This window comes from Sylvia atricapilla, chromosome 1 (genome assembly GCF_009819655.1).
Source record: "Sylvia atricapilla isolate bSylAtr1 chromosome 1, bSylAtr1.pri, whole genome shotgun sequence".
Classification (NCBI taxonomy): domain Eukaryota; kingdom Metazoa; phylum Chordata; class Aves; order Passeriformes; family Sylviidae; genus Sylvia; species Sylvia atricapilla.
In genome coordinates, this window is record NC_089140.1 from 139960522 (window position 1) to 139981997 (window position 21476).

At 37.0% G+C, this 21476-nt stretch overlaps 1 protein-coding gene across 1 annotated transcript in view; it reads left to right on the forward strand.

The window, feature by feature from the left end:
* Positions 1-21476, forward strand: part of COL14A1 (collagen type XIV alpha 1 chain) — a 113649-nt gene that overhangs the window by 61940 nt on the left and 30233 nt on the right. Inside the window, exons 21-34 of the mRNA XM_066335349.1 lie at positions 66-188; positions 1537-1686; positions 2338-2454; positions 4298-4444; positions 6695-6769; positions 8105-8244; positions 9388-9511; positions 11063-11206; positions 13145-13309; positions 14831-14869; positions 15071-15209; positions 17415-17557; positions 18393-18502; positions 19712-19870. Of these exons, the coding sequence (XP_066191446.1) occupies positions 66-188; positions 1537-1686; positions 2338-2454; positions 4298-4444; positions 6695-6769; positions 8105-8244; positions 9388-9511; positions 11063-11206; positions 13145-13309; positions 14831-14869; positions 15071-15209; positions 17415-17557; positions 18393-18502; positions 19712-19870 (1775 nt within the window). The remainder of the gene's footprint in view (positions 1-65; positions 189-1536; positions 1687-2337; positions 2455-4297; positions 4445-6694; positions 6770-8104; positions 8245-9387; positions 9512-11062; positions 11207-13144; positions 13310-14830; positions 14870-15070; positions 15210-17414; positions 17558-18392; positions 18503-19711; positions 19871-21476) is intronic.

Below are 21476 nucleotides of genomic sequence, written 5' to 3' on the forward strand. Positions count from 1 at the left end.
CTTGATTTTTCTTTGTAAGCTCGTATGAGATAAACTTGTAAAATCCCAGTTTGGTTTCTTTTCAGTGCCCCTGTCTGCTCCTAGGAATTTACGTGTCTCAGATGAGTGGTACAACAGATTACGTATCAGCTGGGATGCCCCACCTTCAGCAACAATGGGTTACAGAGTTGTCTACAAACCCGTCAACAGTGAGTTTTTAAACTGGTTTTTGTTTGTGGTCACTTCTGACTGAATGTCATCTTTTACTCAATTTTGTTCTTAAATCTCTCAGTTGCAGTTACAGCCTTAAAAGTGTTCTTAACTTCAGCATTTCATTTTTGAATATGAAAGTTTCATAGTCCCAGAATGATGCAGGATCTCTGGAGATCATCTGGTCCACCTCCCTGAACAAAACAGGGCCAGCTTGGTTTCAGTGGACCCTGGCCAGTTGAATTTACAATATCTCCAAGGATGGAGATTTTAAAACTGCTCTAACCATCTCTTCCGATTTTTGACTGCTGTCACTGGAAATGTCTTTGGTAAAATATAATAAAAATTTCCCATGTTGCAAAATTTGTCATTTTTATCTTACATTTTCCTGTTTGCCTCTGAAGACATTCTGTCCTCTCTACCACCTTGCACAAGGTAGGTGTAGGCAGCAGTAGATTTCCCCTTAGCCTTCCCATCCAAAGGCTGAATAATCCTAGCTCTTTCAGTCTGTGTTTTTTTCATTTTATCATGACTGTTTCAGAGACTATGTTTGCTTTTTTCCTGATCCTCTCTTCTGTATTCTCCTGTTCTTCAACTTCCTTCTCCTCACAATAAAAGATTTTAATTTCTTCTCAGACACTTGACATTTTATTCATTGTCCCTTTTGTGTGTGCTGCATCATTTGCCCACCTGTACATTGCAGCTAGACAAGACTTCCAGAATCCTTCAAATTTCTTTAGAAAAACAGGGTCCTCTATTGACAGCAAATCACAGATGTGTGACCATTACTGTTTGGACCAGTATTGTCCAAAGACAATACTTCTGCCTAGTTTCTAAAGTATACCCAGAACAACTAGGGGAGGTGATGAAGGAGCTGTTTGCTATTCTGGTTTGAGAAAGTTTCATTCTTTTCTATTTTCATTATCATTTTTGCACAGTATTAAATGATGCTGTTGTATAAGAAGCCCTGAGGGAATGTAGTGCTGGCTGGCATCTACTGTCCTCCCTGTTGGTCCTGGCACACAACCAAACTGGGGAGATATTTGGCTGCCTCTTTAGAGCAGTAGTAAGTCACTGAAGCAGAACAAAAGGGTCTTAACAGATGCCAGTGTCTAGCTCTGCCTTAATGAATCCCACTGCTGAATTTCCGAAGTGTGTTTGTTGTGTCTTCTATCCATGCAGGGATTGAGGAGAATGTCTTTGTATTTGTGTATGGTTAAAAGAAAAAAAAAAAAAAAAAAAAAAAAAGAAAAAAGGCAAAAAATAGCAGTAACTTTAGGAAAACATGTAATTTTTTCTAATTTAGTGGATGAGCAATGATTTTCTAATTTATTTCATTTTTTGCAGCTCCTGGTCCTGCATTGGAGACCTTTGTAGGGGATGATATTAATACCATCCTCATTCTAAATCTCTTCAGTGGAACGGAATACAGTGTTAAAGTGTTTGCTTCATACTCAACAGGCTTCAGTGATGCCCTAACAGGCGTTGCCAAAACCTGTAAGAATGATTTCATGCTGTTCAGATCTTTACAGGCTGGTTTTCTTTACAACTATGGCTTTCTGTAGCTACCTGAATAAATTTTCATGAGACAAGCTTTCTCAGTCATGTGCAAACTGTTTTCCTGAAATTAAAGTCTCTCTTTCTATGAGATTATCCCAGGCTTTAAAGTGATCTGCTGCACATCAGCAACACAGGAATCATAAAGCAGATATTATTTACGAGCCAAAAATATATTTGCCTAGTACTAGATGTAAATTTCCTTAGTGAAAAGTCTATTTAGTGTATTTTTTCTAGCTCCATATAGAAGATTACTTGATCTTTGTATACCTAAAGCTCAATTTTAAATTAGATTTTGACAGAAATTCTGCTGTTATTATGATACTTCTACACTTATTTGAAATAACTGAACTTTTCAGCAGCATTCATTATGTAGTTTTAAGTAAAGTGCCTGAAGTTCTAAACTTTTGTTTTTAAGATTTGCTGCTTTTTAAAATTCTTTTTTTAGATTTTCTTGACATTTCTAAGCAGCTGTGGATGTTATTTGTTAAAAATTAATTGTTTCACTAGTTTCACTGTAATTACTTTGAAATTTTTTCTTGTATGTCTTATTTGAGGCATAAAACTGATTTTTTAATATTTAATTTTCAGTGTATCTGGGTGTGACAAATCTGGATTCCTACCAAGTCCGCATGACAAGTCTGTGTGCTCAGTGGCAGCTTCACAGACATGCTACTGCTTACAGGGTAGTTATAGAGTCACTCGAGGGTAAGTTACTAAATAATTTGATATGCAGCTGCAGCCCAATCCAGAGAATTGAATTGCATAGTGGTTGTATGCAGTTAGACTTGCAGAGTGGCTCCTGAAATACTGGAAATGACAGAAGAGAGGTGTGTACATGCTGACAGTTTCAGAATGGAAGTAGCAGCCCTGTCCTTTTATGTCAAACACATTGATAACTTGTGCTTTTTATATAAGAGACTTACATCTATCGGTAGAAGAAAGGTGATTAGCTGAGTTTTTCACTGCTGTGAAAAACAGAAGATGGATAAGGATGAACTGAATGCATCAAAGTTTGTAAATATACCATCAGCAGTAGCTCTGTAGGATTAGGATAGGCAGGAGAAGGGGGCAGAAGGGTAGAAAATCTCTGAATTAATCTAGACCATGCTCACAGAATCAGAACAATGTCCAGTTTTGTTTGTTTTCATTCTGTTGATGCTTCACTGTAGCATATAGTAGTAATGTCACTCATATGGATAAACATGACACAGTTTCATGCAGTCACACAAGGTGTCTCCATGCATTTAGCACTGTGCCCGTAGAGGGTAAATTACAGCTTCTTCAACCTCACTGATTCTCAAATGTTGCCAGAAGACATTATAGAGGGGTCACTGAGAGTGCACAAGAGAGTGCGGACAAACTCTCTTATCCCAAGTAGACATCAGTGTTCTTCTGACTGGCGGCAAATTAAAACCTTGGATAACTTGAGAGAAGTGCAGTTAGAGACACTTAATGGGCTATGTTAAAGGTGTCATGAGCAATGACACCGATCTTGTGGCAAAAAAAATAATGACCTTTCTGTGGAATGGCAAGTGGATGGTGATAAGGTTTATTTGGAGCCCTGTAATACAGACAAGCTATTCAGATAGCAGAGATCTTGGCTTGCACAAGACAGCACAGACATCCCTTACATCTGGGAGCTAGCCAACATCCTACTTTCTTCATATAGAACTGCCAGAATTGTTTTAGCTGAGTTGAAAGCACCTAAATGTGAGCAGAACAACCCAGAGTGTGAACAAATGTTTCTTATTAATATCTATCCTGAAGGGATTTGATTGTCAACTTGAGTATCTGTCTGGTTCAGACAGTGATCAAGTATTTTTATGCTAGTATAACACCGATGAGCATTGAATGACTGTTTGTCATTTTTTTTATATACTCTGCAAAATGTGATATCAGTTGCTTATATTTCACTTCTTCCTGCTGCAGATTTTAAATTGTGATAAAGTTTTTCTTGTTATTAAAACATGCCTTATATATAAATCCAGCCTTTTTCTATTGTCAACTTATTTTCCAATTCAGAATTTAGCAGAATCAGTTTTGGAACCCTGTAAATGCTGTTCCTTAACCATCTGGCAAAGTGGTCACTAGTGAAAGCTGGAATATGGTCTCTAGTTCAGTCTCTTTCGCTGTGAGCAGGCACAAAACAGATGCTGTGAACCAGAGGCATAGACAAAGGATGCCATAGAATTACATAATGCAACAATTCCTAGTTAGACTCTGATAATTTAGGACTAGATCCAAAGCCCATTCATGACAGTGTTAGTGATTTTTATTGCCTCCAGTGCATGGGGCAAAATTAATCTTTTTTTACTGAAGATGTTTGACACATTCCTCAGCTCCTATTTAGTATGAAGAATGAAATGTTAGAGACCTCTGCACAGAGGTCAGTTTCCAAAAGTAAGGCAGCATGTAGTTTATTAACTCATGTCAACCTCTTACCTTTCATATGCTGCCACGTACCCTTCTTATTTATGATTGAAATTACATTATTCAATAAAAGAAGTATTTAAAAAAAGAATTTTTATGGTTTCTTTTGTAATTCCAGATGGAAAAAAGCAAGAAGTAAATCTTGGTGGAGGGACGCCTAGACATTGTTTCTTTGAGCTGATGCCTGGAACCAAATATAAAATCAGTGTTCATACACAGCTTCAGGAGCTGGAGGGCCCTGCTGTGAGCATCACGGAGACAACGTGTGAGTAAAACACAGGAGGCAGAGTTCAGCCAGCAGCAATAATGCTCAATGGCTTCTCATGTTCTGCCCTTTGCCCACACAGGTGCTATTCCTACACAGTTCCCTTTAGCTGAGCTATTAATTTTCAAAGTACATTGTGACTCCTCCACAGAAGTGCAGGATTCGTATACCACTGCTGAATTAATTATTAAGTCACATTCAATAACTCTATTGGACTTAATGAGAATGACACAAGGAGGATGTCTAGTTTTCATCATAATTTTCATCATAAAATTTTAATTTAGTTTTCATCATAAAAAGTCCTACTGTGAGGGATACTCTGAATATCTGTGACTTTGGGAAAAAATGAAGCAAAACAGAGAAAGTTTTGTTCCCACACCTCTTATTCAGTAAAATTAACTAATGTTTGAATAATTTACAGTTAAATGAGACCTTGAAAACCAATTTATTTAAGTATTTTGAAACAAACCAACCAAGCAACCAGACTTTTTAATTATTAGTAGTAGTCATACAAGAAAAGTAAAAATCCCCCCCACAGCTGTTTATGAAGGCAAGATCCTGCTGTCATGAATTCAAAATACTGTAAAATAAAACATGGGACTACTAGAATGAATATTTTATTTTTCTTTGAGCCCATTTCCAATTTCAGCATTACCTCTTCTGATACTATATTGTTATACCCCATAATGCTGTTCCCTTTCTCTCAGGGTAAAAAGTGTTTATACTTTTCCTCTTTTGCTCTCACATTTATGGTTTCACATAGGAAAAACTTGCACAGGTGCATTACTCCAATTCTTCCTTATTCAGGGCTCATTCTCTGAGCAGTGAGCAAAAAGCCAAGCTTCTGCTTTTTTTGGGGAGTAGGTTTATTGCACTCTGCAGTTCAAGGAGCTAGGAGACATGAGGAAGAGCACACCTTGGCCCATATGTCCATTTGAGAACAATGGTTTGTGATGCATACAAATTATTGTCTCACCTCAAAGGGAAGAGTCCTCAGGGTGACCTGTACCTCTTTGGTGCTGAAAGCAGCCTTTCAGGTCACCTTAGAGCATTTGTGACCCTTTCTGAATGGATCTGGTCCTGGGTTGTTGTGGCCATGGAGGTCCTGGGAATGACTTCCTTGTAAGTGCTTCAGAGTCCTTTCTCTTGCTGGGAAAACCCCCATCAGCTGCAGTGAGATGTGGACATGTAATGAATCTTGTTTGCACTGATCTTTCCCAAATGTAGGTTCCTTTTCTCAGGTTGGCATATATAACTCTCCACAGCCTATAAATGTAATTATAGATGTATAGATGTTACAGCAAATAACAAGTTTAGTCTAACATGAAGGACTGATGTTTTGTTACCTGTGGCATCTTATGCTAAGTGCATTGAACAAAAATGCGGAAAAATCCCTTGAACAAAAGCAGAAGCTTTTCCTCTCATAGAGTTGTGGAAGTCAATGCATGTTATTTTATCTCTGAGAGTTCAGCTGGGCTGTATTGAAAGGTGCTGAATAAAGCTCTTGCTTTCAAAAAGCTGTCAATCAGTAACTGGACATTGAGCAAGGTGTCTGCAAGGCTGAAATTCCAAATTCAACTTTCAGGAGAAGTGTGAGGGTCATTTTCAGAAACTGTAAAGCAACTTTAGTAGAAGTTGCTGCAGGCAGCAGAGCCACAGTCCTGTTAGAGTTGTGGTCAGAGCTGCATTTCTGTCTGGAAGCATAGCAAGGTCTTTGACCAAATTCAGAAAAGTCTTCATCAGGGCAGATTGTGACCAGCTCTGAGTGCAGGCACTGGCTTGCTTTTGCTCTCTTTCTTTGCATTTTGAATTGTAGGACTAAAATCCTCTTCCTTCCAGGGTGAATAAAGACCTAGTTTCTGTTTCTGAAGATTTTTGGTGAGAAAGGAAAAGGACACAGACAGTTTTCAAAACTAATTAGTTTTGGAGGGATTTAATGGATTCCAGGTCAAGAGTTATACTGGCACATGATCTGCTACACTGGGGAATCTCAAAAAGGGGCAGTTCCAGTAGTACTTCAGTTGTGTTATTGTATCATTCACACTGACTATACAGCCACTGATTGTTTTGTATTGATAATACTCTCTTTCAAGTGACATTTCTTGTGTGCACTCACCTACATTTATCTCCAATTGCATAAGTAGTTGATTAGAGATAATGAATATTTTTTTTTATGTGGAGATGAGTAGAATATTTATTAGAAAGATTGGGCTTTTAAGCATGTTTGATATTCCTTCTTTGATTCTCCAGTACCATTTCCTACTCAACCACCAACAACACCTTCAAAACCACCTCCACCACCTACAATCCCACCTGCAAAAGAGGGTAAGTGCTACATGTGTGAGTTTCTAGTAATTTTAAAGTGTTGATGCAGTGTTTTTCTGCTTCTGATGGTATTTTAGACCTGTGGGGAGCAGATCTCACAAGGCATTTGCTGTAGAAACACTGTTAAGGCAGCTGGCTTAAATTTAATGAGCCAAAAATCTGACATCATTATTGTACTGTTAAAATTTGCTGAAAGGGTGGTTAATATATGTGACACTTCCTTTTTTTTCAAAACTCCTAAACTGTATATATTTTGCAACTGAAGCAGACATCCTAGGATAATTAAACTTGAAAAGTTGCATTGTTTTTAAAAAAGCCTACTGTAGTTAATGTGAAAAGTATGGGCCATGTTCAGACTCTCCTCTTTAAATGCAGACTTCCTTTTATTATTACTTGAATCTGTAGTATTTTGTACAGAGGCTCATAATATTTCTGTGAGAGGGTCATTATTGGTGGAGACTGAGGATCAAATGCATCAGTTTGAAGTCAGTGGACTAAACTGATATGTAGAAATTGAGAATTTAACCCACAAGCACAGGGAAAAAAGACCTTGTATGTGTGTGTGTGTAGAACTGCGTTGGAGCAGATAATGAGGGGGTTTTGTTATCCAAGAAGTAATCAACAGAAAATGAAAAATACAGGTTTTTATCTTCTTGTCATATTCTCTGGATTTAGATGATGTATGAAATATGTTGGAAAACATAACTTTGGTTTGAGACAGCTTGCTTCTGATCCCAAGTGATAGACTTGGATTATCTGGAGTGCTGAAGGTTCCCTGTTCCCATGGAAGAGTGAGAAACTTGTGTGAGCAAATGTACAGCTCCTGTGGGCTATTTTGCCTAGGAACATGCTGGAACAAGATGAGATGGGTGAAACTTGCATTGCTCCTACACAGTGCAGTTGAAGTGCATTAGACACTGCAGACTTTAGGGTAAATTTTGCAAAGGAATAGTTTCCCAGTGGCAACCTCCACAGCTGAGGTCACCTGTCATCTTGCTTACTGTGGCATGGTAGGAGTCTGGCATTGTATAAGTTCATGTGTGACTTTAGTTAAAAACCTAAGTAAAAATAGAAATGATCAGCCAGACTTTAAAGAACCATTGAAGTGTGTTCTATGATAAGATCTATTGGTGCAGACAATTCTCCCTTGCAGACCTCAGCTGGTTCTACACCTGCACTGGAGTCAATGCCAGCAGGTCTATTGGCTGAAGCATAAATAGCTAACATTAAGCAAGGGTTTTTCATAATGGTTGCATTTTCTTAAATGATTTATGAGATTTCATGAGGAGTTGAGGCATTGCTCTAGTTCCAAAATTCTTGCTTTTTCTTCCTCAGTGTGCAAGGCAGCCAAAGCTGATCTGGCATTCCTGGTGGATGGGTCATGGAGTATTGGAGATGACAATTTCAATAAGATAATTAACTTTCTCTATAGCACTGTTGGAGCTTTGGATAAGATTGGTCCTGATGGAACACAGGTAATCAACACATGCAGAGATGGAGGGTGCATGGACTTGACAGAATATTTTAGACTAGACCAACAGTCAAATGAATCAAGAAGTAACTGACATAATTTCACAGTTCTGTGAAGTATAAACTGCTCTAGGTCAGTATTTTTTTTCAATACCTTTATATGCACACCATATGTTAAAACTCACAATATAAATTGTGGTAGCATGAGGGCTAAGTATCATTTCAGTCTCCTCTAATTCTAATGACATTGAAGTTTGTTAATACTTTTGGTACTCAATGTAGTGCTTATTTATAAACAAGCTAAAAATGGCATTGATAAGGAAAATTAAAGCTTCTGTTATTTTAAATCACACACACTAAAGGATCTGCAGTACTGGAAATAAAATTCACAGTGATTGTTCCAAGTGTTACCTGTATAATATGTGGTTTGGGATCTCACTGGAAGTTAATTTTAACTTGTCCAAACCCTGAGGAATGCTTAGTTCTTACTGTTTTTTGCCATACAGCTATTTTTTTTCAGAATTTACTCTAGTAAATGGTGCTTCAGAAACCTTGTCACAAATTTAAACACAATAGCTCCTTTTAAAACAAGGGCATGACTTACGGAATATGAAGATCAATGTATGCTTTGTGAGTTCTAGGGATTTAGAGTATAGTATTGTAATACAGGGTCTTAACTTATGTAGTGTCATATTTGACAGAGGCAATATTTCAAAATATATTCCTGAATCTTTCTATTACTTGCTTCAGTCTTGCTCCCTAGCTTCAGTTAGTTATATGCAGTTATTAATTTGTGGAGACTGAATTAAATCCCAGCAGTTCTGAGTATGAATAACTGTACACATGTGAGCAGCTGTAACCAGGATTTTGCTTTTGGGCTTGATTATGCTTTGGCTTCTGCCAAAGTGGGTATTACTGTTTGCTGAAAAATGAAACCACAAAGTGTTAGATGGTTGCCAAGGTTGCAGAGAGTAAGACTGAATTTTATTTAGTGAAAGCTTTCTTAAAGAGGAAAAAAGTCTGGCTTCAATTTAAGAATGAAGCAAAGTTATGAGATAAATCCTTGTTTTAAGTAGTCAGATTCACTTACTACTTTTTGCTTACACAGTGGATGGTGCCTTTGTAATGAACATCTTCTCTGTGCACAGGTGGCAATAATTCAGTTCAGTGATGATCCCAGGACAGAATTTAAATTGAATGCATACAAAACAAAAGAGACTCTTCTTGAAGCTATTCAGCAAATAGCCTACAAAGGAGGAAATACAAAAACAGGTGAGAAAGGTCGTGATTGTAGTGCAGATTTTTTCCCTGCTTCTCTAAGCAGTATTTTTTGCTAAGTGGTTTAATTAGTCACTGGAAAACCAGTGATAACATGCTATCTCCACACTGGAAATGAAAAGTTGGGCTCTGAAATGATAAAGTCTTTGTATTTTACACACTTCATTCAGCCCCTTCTGCTGCATGACCACCCCTAATGAAGTCTGTCCAGTGATAATGAGGAGCAGGGAGACAGGGAGAGGGGCAGGAGGGCAAATTTATTTGGGAGTAGTGGAAGGTGGAACGGGAAGTAATATGAAATCAGCTTGGCAAGTGAACAGAAAGGTGAGAAAGGGGAGAGGGTGGGAGGAAGCTTGCAGAGCATGTGGAAAAGTGGAGAGAGTGGAGGGTCTGTTTGGTTATAAGCCAGGACAGTTAAGCCTCTGTGGGATGTTTAACATTGGGATGGGGAAAGATGTCTGTTAAGGTTGCATTTTAATTAATCCCATAAAATAGCTTTCTGATATAAAGAAATTTTAGATGAGGGTTGAAAGGGTTAAAATCAGTTTTAGTTGGAAACCATATGTTTTATTATTTTCAGACTGCACAGAAAATTCTTGCAGCTGTTGCATTGCATCCAATTTCAGCATTATCAAAAAAATTTTCCATTTACTACAATGACATTCTCAGTTGTTAGTGTAGACAGTGCTCTACAATCCAGAAAAGGAAAGTTTTGTTATCTCCAACCCAGCCAGCAGCTAAATACCACACAGTGCTCACTCACTGCCCACCCCTAGCCCTGGTGGGATGGGGAGGAGAATCAGAAAAGTGTAAAGAATGCAGGTCGAGACAACAGTTTCATGATTGAAATAAAGTAAAATGCAATGATAATAATAGTAATTGAAAGGTGTATAACAAATAGAGGGATAGAAACCCCAATGAAAACAGATGATGCTCAGTTCAGTTGCTCACCACCTGCTGACTGATGCCCAGCCCATTCTGGAGCAGGGATTAGTCACTCTTGGCCAACTCCCCCAGAGAGTTTAGGCACTGGGCAGGAGGTTCTGTGGTACAGAGTATCCCTTTGGCCAGTTTGGGCCAGCTGTCCTGTGTGTACTCTCCTCCAGTCTTCTTGTGGAGCTGCTCAGGGGCAGAGAGTGAGATGCTGGAAAGTCCTTGACTAAACGCAGCTTAGCAACAACCAAAACATCATCATCAACATCAGCCTCACATGGAGTCCAAACTCAGCACTGTACCAGCAATTAAGAAGCAAATTAAGTCTATCCCAGCTGAGACCAGGACACCCACACAAGTCATGTCTGCAGTCTTCATCTTCTGGATTGAAAAATGGATGGCCGAAGCCATTGGAACTTAAAACATTATAGCCAAAATCAAATTTCTCTAAATCTTGATTTTAATAACTACAGAATGGACTAATTGACAGACTACTCAGGACACAAGAGATTTCTCTTCTTATATATGTCTAACATGTGATATGAGAGGCCAGCAGAAATCGCATTTATATTACAGTCAATTTATATTCAATGTCAATTTTTTTTGTTACAGGCAAAGCCATTAAACATGCACGAGAAATCTTATTTACAGGAGAGGCAGGCATGAGAAGGGGCATTCCAAAGGTTTTGGTTGTCATTACTGATGGGCGATCACAGGATGATGTCAACAAAGTCTCCAGAGAAATGCAACTAGATGGTAAATTGTGTGGTTTTGAAAACAATTCACATGTTCTTTTTTTCTCATTGATTGGATCTACATAAGTGTGGGCATGAGGTAAGGGTAGCTTTTGCTCCAGATTTTCAGTTTTAAAGAAAATAGCAAGTGCTGAGAGACAGAGTATCACTAGGATAGGATTAGATTCTGGATACTTTTGATTAATGGAATTATTTTTCATTTTGGCACCAGTGCCAAAATCATGTAGTAGTCAATGGAATTGTTCCCAGAATGAAGAAGTTGGGGAATAGGATCCTGAGAATCTGGATTGTCATCTATAAAGTGTACTCCTGTGAGCAAATTGAACTATTTTGTTTTCAACACAAGAGGTCCATTGAAAATTCTTATACTATTTCTGACCTGCTCTCATGTTACACTAATTACCTCTAGGAATTTTTTTAAAGCTTCAATTTTAGAGCTTTAAGCAACCACTCTATGTTGTGAATCTAAGTGTAAGAACTGGATTAATTCTTACAGAAATTTGTATCAAAACCCAAAGAGCACAGTGTGCCACCTGGACCAAAACTAAGGGATGGAAGAAAAAAACCCAACTTCCTTTTAATGTGAGGTGACCTAAGGGGAAGGTCTTTTTTTAAAAGGCATTTTTACTTTTATTTGCTTTTAGCTTTGACAGCTATGAGGTTCTCAGGGTAGTTCACTGATTTCTGAAGCCAAATGTAATTGAGCAGCTTGGCTGCCTCCTTATTTTGTTGCTAGATGCTGAGTGCAGGACCTTCATCAGTAAAGCCTATGACAAAACAGTAGGCTTGCATAACCTGTTTTAAGTAGCAGTCGAGAAAACCATGTATTTGTAAATAAATTGGAGTTTGTGTCTAAGCTGAACAAAACCATTCATCTCTCAGGTAAGCCTTGCAGTTGCATTATTAACTCCTGGGCTGCGAATGACCTCCAGAGGCGATAATTTCTTTGTGAGGGTTCAGTTGCTGGGATGTAGCACACGAGCTCCCTTCTCCATTTCCTCTGGAGTGAGCTGTGCAGGGAGGCTGGAGCAGGTTCTGATGGGCATCTGTGATGGAGGCTGGCACAAAGAGGTGCTGGTCTTGGATGAGACATGAAGACGTTATAATGTATTAAGTCAAAGTTTTGTTAGGCTAAAAGCTCTGCAGAAAGTGATGTATACCCCTGGTCCTCATTCAAACTTAAGGATAACATTGCTTGGCTAGAATAAATTTGTGACTGAGCCATGCTAACACAGTATATCCATTAACGATATTCAGCCTGATACAGAGCAGGATTTTCCCTTCATCTCTTATGGAAAGGAAGATGTTGAAAAACTTATGGCTCTTTTGTTGCTTCTGACACATGTAGGATACAGTTTCCATTTAATTTAAATCCTCTAAGTCAGGCTCCAATTTTAAAAAATATTCATGCTAAATATATAGAGCAGATTCAACCAGTGCAGTTAAATTGCTGATGAAATGAGAATGCATTCATTTCAGTGCTCACTCATGAGGTAGCAGTGCCTTGAAATCATATATATACTAACACATGGCACAGAAAAAAAATCTGTAAAGGACCTGCAGGAAATTAATTTTTCTACTTTTGTACTTGATACATGGATATTTTTGTGTAATGCAGAATAGCATTAAATTTGAAAAGCATTTAAACATATGCTAAAACTTTACTCAGTTGTCATATATCTTCAAGAAAATACTTAAGGTTTAACTTTAATTAACTAATTAAGCATAAATAGCCGGAATAAATATTTCACAGAGAGTTTTTCACTTTTATTTTAGATTACTAAAGTGAATTTTCTTGTGCTATAGGATAATAATAAAATGTCCATGTTGGTGTTTAATCAGGAAAGGAGTCAATGCAAATACAGTTGTATTCATATTCATATTCATATTGTATTCTCAAAATGAAGGACTCAGAGGAGTATTCTTTTTTGTTTTACAGGTTTTACCTTTTTTGCCATTGGAGTGGCTGATGCTGACTATTCAGAGTTAGTTAATATTGGCAGCAAGCCCAGTGAAAGACATGTCTTCTTTGTGGATGACTTTGATGCCTTTACAAAGATTGAAGATGAGCTGATCACTTTTGTTTGTGAAACTGCATCAGCAAGTTAGCCATTTTGATTTATTTTTGTTTCTAAAATAACTGATAAATACTGGGACAATTGTAATTATTAATTTTCTACTAAGGCATATTCTTGATCTTTTTTAATATAATTTACTGCTGACATTATAGTTCTAACGCTGTTTCCACAGAAGATTAAGGAAATGGAGGTGTTGTGACTTCAAAATAATTAATGGTTGTTTCTGTAAAGCCAGAATACAGCCACTGGTTGTCAAAAACTCATTGCAGGTGGTGTTGTCATTTCAAAATCATTAAAGTTATTTATATTTTATTTTCTAGGGTACTTTAACCTTCTGCAAGTGTACTGCTAGCTACATTCATTCTTACTCAAGTCACATGCTTAATTTATTAATATCAATCCAATCATTAATATTTTTGTTATGAAAATAGATGAGTTGTAGCCTAAGCAAAAGGATAAAACACACTCAAATTCTGAAATCTGTGAGAAAGCCACACTTCCATTTCTTTATGAAATTTAAGGGATAGACATTCCAGAACAACACTAATGATTATTGGTCAGTAATTCACATGCTTTTAGATGTGTGCCCACAATTTATTTCCTTGTGTATAAGTTAGGAAGCAGGCACTGTGTAGATGATGTGAATCAGTTGTGTCTGTAAGGAGTCCTTGTGCACAGGTTTGTGAGTTATCATCAGACTGTGAATTGTCAGAACTGGTAAGCAAAAATAATGTTGCTTGTGAGTCATCAGTTCTGAGATTTTGACCATTGGCTCTACTTTCAGTGACAGAGAGAATGTTAAGCATTGACAATATTCAACAGTATAATTTATTGGTCACTTGTGCTTGTTTTCTAAAAGTGATATTTAAATGTGAGCATCCTAGGGTGCCATATTTGGTTGATATGCTGCTTTAGGCTTGTTGATTTCCCACGGCACTTTTCCTGAAATACATTAGTGACCTTTCTTCCCTGCAGAAAGAAATATATAAACGATATTTACAGCTGTTTAAAATGTGAGCACACATCTTAAGAACTGTTCTGGTTTCTGTTGCTCATGAAATCCATTGTGGAGCTTGAAAAGGTACAGAGAATGTCAGCTGCAGTACTTGAACTTGAGACGTGCTGGAGAAGCTCACAGAGAATTAGGGGACACTTGGTTAAACCCCAATATAAGACATACATTATTTTATGCAACAGGCAATGAATTTGTTGCTTTTTTTTTTTCAATGAATTTGAAATTGCTGAAGAGATTGTGAAGACAGGTTTATAGGGAGGATTAGACAAATTAACGGACAAGAAATCCATAAAAATATATTATATGGAACACACAGAGAACACCTCTTAATATCTTTGCTACAGCCCTTGGGGATCCTGAGAAACACTGACAGAATGAAGTAGAAAGCAGCCAGGTTTGCCTGTCTCTCCTACCCAACATCTCCTTTCGCTGCTCTTGGGGGAAGAGTGCTGAGTTTACGGCTAGGTGCATAATTGTTCTGACTCGGTGGGACATCTCTTGTATTCTTAAATATATATTTTTTCTTTTCCAGCCTGCCCACTGGTAGTTAAAGATGGCAATAATTTTGCAGGTACAGTATTTTTGTGTTCATTTTTGTTTCTGATTAATGGAATCATTTTCATTACATTATTTTCACAGTATTAGTCAATGCATTTCCCTTCGTGCTAACAGTCAATTAAACTCTTAGATACAATTGGCATTGTCTTCTTTGTATCCTCTAATACAGTATTAACTTAAATTAATAAAATATCAACCTTTTGATATCTTCCAGGATTTAAAATGATGGAAATGTTTGGTTTGGTTGAAAAGGAGTTTTCAGCTGTGGAAGGGGTTTCCATGGAACCTGGTACATTTAATGTTTTCCCATGTTACAGACTGCACAAGGATGCTCTGGTATCCCAGCCTACCAAGTATGTCTTCACATATAAATACTTAAAAAAACATTTACTGATGTATTATATAAACATATACTGATGTACTGATAGATAGGAAAAGTGTTTGGTCTTCTGACCCTTCCATCAGTTTAATCCAAAAATAACAAGTGTAGGTAAAAGTGGGTAAGCCCACTGGCTATTTTGGGTTTCCCATGAGCCAGTTTCAGGGTTGTGTCTGTGTAACACCTGGCAATTTCATGCAGGCCTATGTCTGGGCAGATTCCAGTCTGCAGCACTTTGTGAAAGGTGCCTCTGGAATGCAGGTTGAAGTCTCATAGAGTTCAGCATGTCCTTGAAGCAAGGGTCAGAATGAGAACCTGCTTCAGCTGTCCTCAGTAGCTTCTAGTGCAGTCTGTGTCCAGCCATTGGTCACAAAGAATGATTAATCCCCTTATGCTGAAGTGAGTCTGTGTGAACCCCATCTAGTACCTTCCTGGGAGGCAGGACAGCTTTCAGTCACAAGGACTGTGTCTTGGGAGGGTTATGGAGGAGGCCATGAAGAATCCCCTGACTGAACTTTTACAGTCATTCCTCAGAGAGAAAGTGATGGAAACCCTGTTTCTTGTATGAACAGTGTCTGTGTTGTGTTGGGCTCCTCTCAGTCCAGCCCCTCACTTCATATTAAGTGGCACCAGAGAGAAGCAGTGGCTCTAATGGATTACACGTGGGAAGGTGTAATGAAAAATATTCTTTAGCTAAGAAAAATAAGAAAGGAAAATCAGTGGGAAATTGAAGGTTTATATTAGATATCATCAGAGTGTGATTATCCTGTTGTGTCCCAGTTGGAGCTGTACTTCCTGGTGCTGTTTCACATTCTCCTTGTTTTGTTTCCTCCTGGGCCAAGATGGACTGAAGTGTTGAGGGATTAACATTTCTCACTTCTTTTTCCCTTTCTGCTTCTTTCTAATTTGATCTGCTGCCTTTATATGCTATTCTCTAGCTGCCACCCCAGCCCAGTCTTACTGCTTCATTAGGCTTTCACTCCTTTTCATGGTTCAGAGAACACCTTTCTCTTGATGATCCACAGGTATGTCTGAAAAATACCACTTGGCTTTGTCTCTTCATCTGTGCACTGAATGCCATTGATTTTATTCTCCTTTTTGAGCTCTGTATCCCCAAACCTTGTGATTAACCCACCCTGCTTATTGAATTGGCTTTCATTCTTGTACATTTACACACTGTAAAGGTTTTTTTCTTTTACCTATTGAATTCCCTCTCTTCTTCTATGGGAAATGGGCAGTGTTACATCACATTTGATCATCTATTGACACTGTGCAGAATATATTGATGATATATCATGTTAACTCTCTTTTCAGCATGATTCATATCTATAAATCTTCTATGTGCCAGAAACACTTAAGAAGGAATGGGTCATATTTGAGGAAATAAATTGATGGAATGACTCTAGAGACTTCTTTCTGTTCCCCGACTATGGTTTTAAGGAATCAGACTAATTAACATTTAACATACAGTCAGTTGTCTAAGACACTTGTCCAAATGTTTGACCGTGGGATTTGACAACAAAAGGTTGAATTAAATTTGAAGTAAGAAATAATAAATTTTTGGAAATTACATAAAATAAAGTACTTCTTTTATATCATAAATTCTAGGAAACCAGATTGTCTTTGAGTGTGTGATCTATGCTGACTTCACTTTCTTTTGTATTGGCTTTGAGATGTATAAACTCCATTCTCTATATTTATAAAGCTTTCTATAACAGTCTGTCACTCCTAATTTTAATCCATTTATAATGGTTTAATGACAAAGGACATGTCTGTTAAGACTGGTCTTCTGAGCAATTTCCATTTCCATTGTCTCCTAAATTTCAAAGGTCTGGAGAGTGGCTATTGTTTGCTGAAAGCTTTAAATACAATTAATTTCAGCTTTACTTCCAACTGACCTCTGATTTGATCTTCAAATAAAAAAAAAAAAAAAAAAAAGAAAGTTAAATTTTAAGGTCAATTTTGTAAATTTCAAGGGAAACAATAACTTCTATTTTCTTCATAAGCGTTCTTTTAGAGTTATCAATTTGAGCAGATTTTATAAACACTTGGATCACTTCTCAGTCTTGAGTAATAAGGAAATTTACAGAGTAATAAAAACCATGTCAGGTGAAGTTCTGATGAGTAAATCACCAGATTTAATACTGTTTCAGTTTCAAAGACATTATTTCTCTTACAGGTATTTGCATCCTGAAGGTCTCCCTTCTGATTACACCATCACGTTTCTCTTCCGGATCCTCCCGGACACGCCTCAGGAGCCGTTTGCTCTGTGGGAGATTTTAAATGAAGCATATGAGCCCCTCGTTGGAGTTATTTTAGACAGTATGTGTTTTGTGTTTTATCAGTGATTTTAACTGTACAAATTATTTATTCTGTGTCTAGTTTTATTATTGCCAATGTTTCAGTCTCTTACCAGAATAACCACCTGTATCTGGCAGGGGGTAATCTATAATGCATGGTTTTTAGATCCAATTTAACTGATTTTAATTAGGAGTTGCAGTCAAATTTTGAGTTAACTGCTTTAAACTGGATTCCAAGGATCTATACTAGATGCAATTCGATGTGAGGTACTCATCTGCTTTTAAAATTTCCAGTGCTTTGAATCTGATTCCGATTGAATCTGTCTTGTTAGAAGCCAGTGGTCCTGGGAGCGTATGTAAAGGAAATGCAGTCTTGTGAAAAGCTGAGTTAGAACCACAGACATGAACTTTTCATGGCTCTTCATTTCTGCTTGGCTTTACTTTCACAATTGTGAAACAGGGATTATAATTTACAAGGTTTTACTGTTGAGAAGATGAAGGTACCTGATCTTCATAGCTGCCAGTTTGTCACCTTGAAATAGGTGTGAATTAGGTGTTTAGATGGCTTGAGGAAGAATTTTTCTTGTCCAGCTCCCACAGAGAGCTATTGGGAGAGCTGAACCAGGTAGACATGGGTGAGGTAGACTCCGAACTCCTGGTCCAGCCTTCCTGTCAAACCAGGAACGAGCATTTCACTGATATAACTTGTTACTTCCAGGTCATTATGTTGTTTATGAATGTGTTTTACTAACATTTGAGCTGTCTTCTTTGGTCTGCTTTGTTAAATGCAAACTGACTCTTTCAAATATTGTATCAGGACTTTTCTTTAACACAGCCCTTAATTTTATCTCACACAGATGGTGGGAAAACTCTGACTTTCTTTAACTATGACTACAAAGGAGATTTTCAAACTGTAACTTTTGAAGGTCCTGAAATAAGGAAGATATTTTATGGGAGTTTTCATAAGGTTAGTAATGACAATAGGGAAAAAAAGCACTCTGAATAAAAGCTTGTGAGTTTTTCGTGTTTCAAAATCATGTTTCATGAGGTCAGTTACTGCCAAAAATAGTGTATTTTGCATCACCTACCTTACTGTCATAAGTCACATTGCAGTATTAGATTAACATTAAACAAATCATAATTTTTTTAATGAAGCTCATATGTTCAATTTTCATCTCACACTTTTTGCCTGTGTTTTAGAGTTCGTTTAAAAATACATATCTTGAAAAGTATTTTAGAAATAAAGCAGCTTTTCCTTTTAAGATTTGGATTGGCAGTGTCACTCAAAATAAAATATCCAGGAAACAAAAATCATTCTTTCATCAAGTTGTAATTTTTAAATATATTTTAAGAGCTGTGCCAGGTTGAACTTTCTTTTGTTATGAGAACTTATAGCATTCTTTCTGAAAGCAAGTGAAGCAGGGCTGGGATTGTAGCATCTATTTGTTGTAGAGGGTAGAGGGTTGACTTTTTTCCTGATATTTGGATCTTTACTAAACAAAACAAACAAAGAAAAACCTTGAGAGTTTGCACATGGCAGAACAGTTTTAGCTAGTCCTCCCTACTGGGAGTGTCTGCTGCATCAGAGAGTGACAACAGAGTGTGATCAAGGCAGAAGGAAAGAATTTAGTTGCTGTGCTCTGTTTTCTGTTCTGCATTTGATATGATTTGATTTTTTTCAGTGTAAAAACTTCATTGTGACAGCTTTTGCTGTCAATATATAATTTAGAAACTAAATTTTACTGCTCAGATTTGGCTTTTGCAAGTGGGCTGGCTATAATGACTGTAATGGTGAAATCCAGTGCTCTACACAAGGAATGACCACATAAGCCAGGGGTTCTGTGGGATCTGAGTGGTAAATGAACATTTTGTAGATCTTCTGTGGGGACAAATTATTTACTGATTGAGTAAATTATGTAAGTTGCCAATTTCTTTGCAGATGTTCCAGAAGTAGAAAAATAAACTAAATTCATTAAACAGATTACAATCACAGAACAATTCAGGTCAGAAAGGACCTCTAGAGGTCATCTAGGTTATTTGTTTTGGAGTGTTTGAGTTTCATTAGGAAACATGGAATTAGGAGCTCATTTCAAAAAATGCCCCCCTTTTCCCTAGGAAAAAACACATATATCCCACATGCTCCTTTGTATGTTAAAATATCTTCTCTTTCGCTTAGTTGCATGTTATTATCAGCAAGACCACGGCCAAGATAATTATTGACTGCAAGGAAGTGGGCGAGAAGACCATTAATGCAGCAGGGAATATTAGTTCTGATGGCATAGAAGTGCTGGGGAGGATGGTGAGATCCAGGGGACCAAGAGACAATTCTGCACCGGTGAGTGGAACAGTAACCATTCTTTCTAACATTTTAAATATCCTGAAAAAGAACTCTTTGGGAACTTTGCAGTTAGTTTTAACTTGAAGCCAAGTGATTTAGTATTTTAAAAGGTAAAGTCCCAGCATTTCAGAAATTCTGCAAAAGCCTGCAGTAGTTGTCAACTTGGGAAAAATAATTATTTTAATTATTTTAATAAATGTAATCATAAGATCATCATTGTTGAACTTTCATTCTCAAAAGCATATGTTAATACAGTTGATACATTCAGATATGACATGTGTTCCAAGTTTACTTACATAGAGTAATACAGTGTATAACACCTTTGCCTGGAATTTTTTAAACTTTAAGTTTTAAAATTTTTAGTAATTATTCCCCATATATGTTATTCCCTCTGATTCTTTGTTTGCCCCTTAATTCACTGTGTGTTCACTAAAAAGTTGAACTGGTTTGGCACAGACTGTCCCCAAAAGCTCCCATCTTAGTATACTCATATAATATAAGAGATTTTAATGTGAAAGGTCTCTCTCTCCCCGTGTAAATGCTCATTCATTCTTTTGAAATTATTCTCTAGAAGTAGTAATTGATAATTCTTTTTTCATAGCAACCAATGAGAGTTTTTTTATTTTGTTTTGTTTGGGGGTTTTTGACCTTTTTGTGCGTAGTACTGTTTGCTAATTGTCCTTGAACTTTCTTGACCCTAGAATGAGGTTAGCAGAGAACGTGAACCATGAACCAAGGCTTGATTTGAATAGGAATAAGATTTCAAATCTGTATTTGTTTATTAATGTAAGGAAATACTCTTGTTTAGTAAAAAATAGGCTCTCTGAATATGTCTCTGTAAAAAAAAAAAAAAAAAAAAAAAAAAAAAAAAAAAAAAAGAGCTTTTAGGACTCAAACAGATGGACAATAATTATATGAAGCCTGTAAAGACAATTACACAGAGAAACCTTTGTAGTCACATTCCAATAGAAACAGAAAAAGACAGGCTTAGGAAATCTTGGAATTAGAGAAGGCTTTGTAAAGAAGTGAAAAGAAATGTGTCTTTTGTTAGAACATAAGAATCTATACAAAAAAATTCAGACTGCCTACTCACTGAAAAATTTGATTTTGTTCAGATGAACTGTAAAGCTGACATAAGATTGGAAATGTGTAGATGGAGATGAAAATTCTTTAGTAGCGTTAAGCTGTCTTCTAATATTACCATATATAACAAATTAGAAACAAATCAAGAAAACATCCAAATACCATCCTCTGAAGTCTCCATTCTTCACAAGTTATTTATATTGAGTAGTTCCTCTTTGGATAGTCACATTTAAGTCACAATCAACTGGTTTCCTTCTCAAAAATTTGGAGGACATCAAAGGAATCTAGTAGGAGGCAGGATAAAGGTTCTCAGAACAGCTATTAGATTAGTAGATCTCTTAGTTTTAGAGATGCTTATTACATAAAATAAAAGTATGCAGGCAGTTACTTTGGAACAAAATTATGGATGGTTTTTCTAATTATATTCACATGGAACAGTTTAACATTCTCAGAATGTTTTTAGTGTATTTTTAAAATAAATCAGTGCAGAGCAGTCATTAGAGTTTTGCCAGACATTTCA